Consider the following 3242-nt stretch of genomic DNA (forward strand, 5'->3'; position numbering starts at 1 on the left):
TTGATATTACAAGCTTGCTGATTATAAATTGGACAAAGGTTTATTATTAGGTATTGATCTTGATAAGTTAAACAAATACACATAGTATTCACACAAAATCAGAAATAGAGATATATTTTCACAATATAACTTCATTAAAAATACTTTAACTCAATTTAATTATGAATGACTGAAATTACAAAGTATTTACTAAGAGAAAGACCATAATCCTAGAATCCTAGAATTTACTGATTATTATTATTCAAATAAATATTACATTTTGAAATTTCTAACTGTCATCTAAATTTCCTTGAATGATGTATGGAGGTGCGTTTTCATGTTATTGTCCTCCCATGTTATTTGTTCCCACCAGCTTTTATGACCATATATTATTAAATGATCCAACTTTTCCATCCCTATGGGCAATTTCCTCAAGACCACACACTTCTGAATCTTCAAAACACGGAGTTTGAGCAGTGTTCCTCTCTTCAAGACACCTTCCTCAGCGATACTTCGGAGCTTGGTCATACTAGACAAATGCATGGTCTCTAGCATTGGAAATCCCCCTGAATTTCCAGAGCTGCCTATTCCCAAGTCTCTAACGCTGGAGTAATTCCTTAGTTTTAGAAATTTCAAAGTCGACAACCTCTCCAATGGAGGAAGCTCCTTCACATTGTCACTGCCATCCAATTCTAACCTTTCCAGCTGTTGAAAGTCACACATCCATTTGGGCAATTTCACTCCAATGTAATCATCCAATACAAGACTCTGCAACTTCTTCATCTTCTGCATCTCATCGGGAAGATTGTACTTAAGATTATTCATGTTTATGTGATGCAAATATAAATGCCTCATTTCTGGCCAATTTCCCATTATGGTTGCTAGTGCATCAAATTTTGAAAATAGGACTAAACGGAGCTCAATAAGATTTGTGAGATCCTTCAGAGCCACAACATTTGTGGGATCATTCAAAGCTTTTTCCATACCCATACTCAAATGTAGTCTTTTCAACGAAGTGAGTTTAGACATCTCACTTGGCAATGATGTTAAGACTTTGCAGTCTGAAAGATCCAAGAATTGAAGCCTAGAAAGACTGCATATAGCTGGAGGCAATTCCTTGATGTTAGTAGAACTCAATGTGAGAAATTCAAGCAATGTGAGTTGAGTGACCGATGTTGGCAGTGACTCTATTTGGGTATGGGAGAGATCAAGAACCCTCAAAGCATTGAGCTTGATTAGAAAGTTCTCTGGAACAGGATAAATTAATGGATTTTCAGATAAGATGAAACTCACCAGTTTGGGGCATATGAAATTTTCTGGCAATTTTTCAATTTGATTGCTGAACAGTGATATTCTTTCGCAATCCTGTTTCCAGCTGTGTGGGAAATCTTTGCGCTGTTGACCTGCACGGCATAGAAAATTCTCCTTCTCCCCAACATAGATGGCCATGTCACGAATAACATCGTGCACGGTTATGTATCTCCGTCTCCAGACATTGACAGGTTTTCTGACATTGCCCCTTCTGATCTGCTTTTCAAAACTGACATTCTGGAACAAACCCCGATCTATAAGGAGCTTCACATAGCTACGTCCCAGGTCCATGTCCATCGAATATGTTTCCTCTGTGCTTCTAACAAGGCCTTCGGAAATCCACATTCGTACCAGAGTATCCACCTCAATTTTCTTATCCTCTGGATACATAGCACAGTAGAGAAAACAATGCTGCAAGTTTGGATTTTGGGGCAGGTCCTTGTAACTCCATCTTAATTTCTGATACAGATCTTTGTCAACACGGGGATGGGTATTTGGAAATGAAGGATCTGCAATTTTCATCAGAGACAAAGAAACATTCCACTCATCTACTTCTCTTTTGTCTCTCATTGCTGCAGCCACTACTGTTATGGCCAAGGGTAAACCCCTGCACTCGTCTGCAGTTTTTATGACACAGTCCTTTAAATCCTCTGGAACATGGCCGTCTTCGAAAGCCAGTCTCTCAAACAGTGCCCTCCCTTCCTCCGGCAACAATGGTTCCACTTGTATGGACTGTTGTTCCCTCATTAATGTTAAATCTCTGCTGCGTGTGGAGAATACTACTTTGCTCCCCTTATCCTCCCCAAATCCAACACCCAGTTCTTGTTGCAGATCTAGTGGACTCCACAGGTCGTCCATTATCAAAAGAAATTTCTTATTCTTTAAACTTGCACACAACTTCATTTTTCGGGTATCCATATTATTAATGCTTGAGAAGTCTAATAAATCGATTTCCTCAACAATCTGAGTCTGCAAGTTTGAAATTTTCTTGAGAGACTGTGACCCAAATCACAACATCGAAGAAGGCACTACTGACCTTGTAGAAATTGTAAACTGTTTTGAGCAAAGACGTCTTTCCAACGCCGGCCATTCCATATACAGAAATCACTCGAACTTGTGGAGCTTCAGTAAGAAACTTCTGCAACTCGCTTTCGGCAGATCTGATGCCTGATCCAACAAAACCCCCTTCTGGAACGGGCTGAAGCAAGCCCTTTGCCTCTTGCGGTGCTAAAGATACTATCTGCCGACCTATAACAAATATTTTCAGGTCCTTTTCAAGGTCTTCGAAGAGCTTATCGACTTCCGTGGTCCATTCTCTAATTTGAGTGGAAATACTGGGCCTGCAGAAGAGACAATCCCAGGCCCAGAAAATGAAATCCAGACCCTGTTGCTGTCGTTGGGATCGCACGATGAGCTTCTCTGCTTCTTCAATCGCAACATGCGTATTCCCCAAACGCTGTCGGATCACCTCGGGCACTGTTTTTTGCTGGCTTTCAAAGCCACCGCTGATAGCTTGTAAAAGGAGTTGCATACGCTTTAACTGATCTTGCAGAAGCCCACGGTTTCGACCCAAGTGAATAACATCTTCTATTTTTCGAATGAGTGGAGCAACAATAACCTCGTTGATGACGTGGGCTGCAACATCGCTTCCTAACTCGGCCATGGCGTTGGTTGCAGCACAGAGAGAGAAGCAAAAGACAAAAATGAGAAGAAATTTGCGTGAATGTAACGAGGAAAAGAAGAGGATGTGTGCGAGTGAGAAGACAGGGCGCAGGGGATTAGATAGATGAAGAATATGCATTCATTATTCTTTTGGCGGGGTCAGCTGCAGCTCAGTCTATGGCGTAACGCGTTGAAGGAAGGTGAGAGGAAGGTGATTTGAGGGCCATGTGTCAGTGTGAGTGAGCACTGAGGGGCACTGAATTGGACGTAGTGCAGGGACAAGGAACTAA

The 3242-nt window shown here is 41.3% G+C and overlaps 1 protein-coding gene across 1 annotated transcript; it reads right to left on the minus strand.

Annotated features, from left to right (window-relative positions):
- Positions 1–279: 279 nt before the first annotated feature.
- Positions 280–2148, minus strand: LOC149149287 (putative disease resistance protein At5g63020). Its single transcript, XM_089442441.1, has one exon. It carries the CDS (start codon positions 2146–2148, stop codon positions 280–282), a length of 1869 nt encoding a protein of 622 aa, XP_089298567.1.
- Between the last annotated feature and the right edge of the window lie 1094 nt (positions 2149–3242).

The sequence above is a fragment of the Pinus tabuliformis genome, chromosome 9 (assembly GCF_031772625.1).
Source record: "Pinus tabuliformis cultivar Carrire ecotype Pingquan chromosome 9, CPIR1, whole genome shotgun sequence".
Classification (NCBI taxonomy): Eukaryota; Viridiplantae; Streptophyta; class Pinopsida; order Pinales; family Pinaceae; genus Pinus; species Pinus tabuliformis.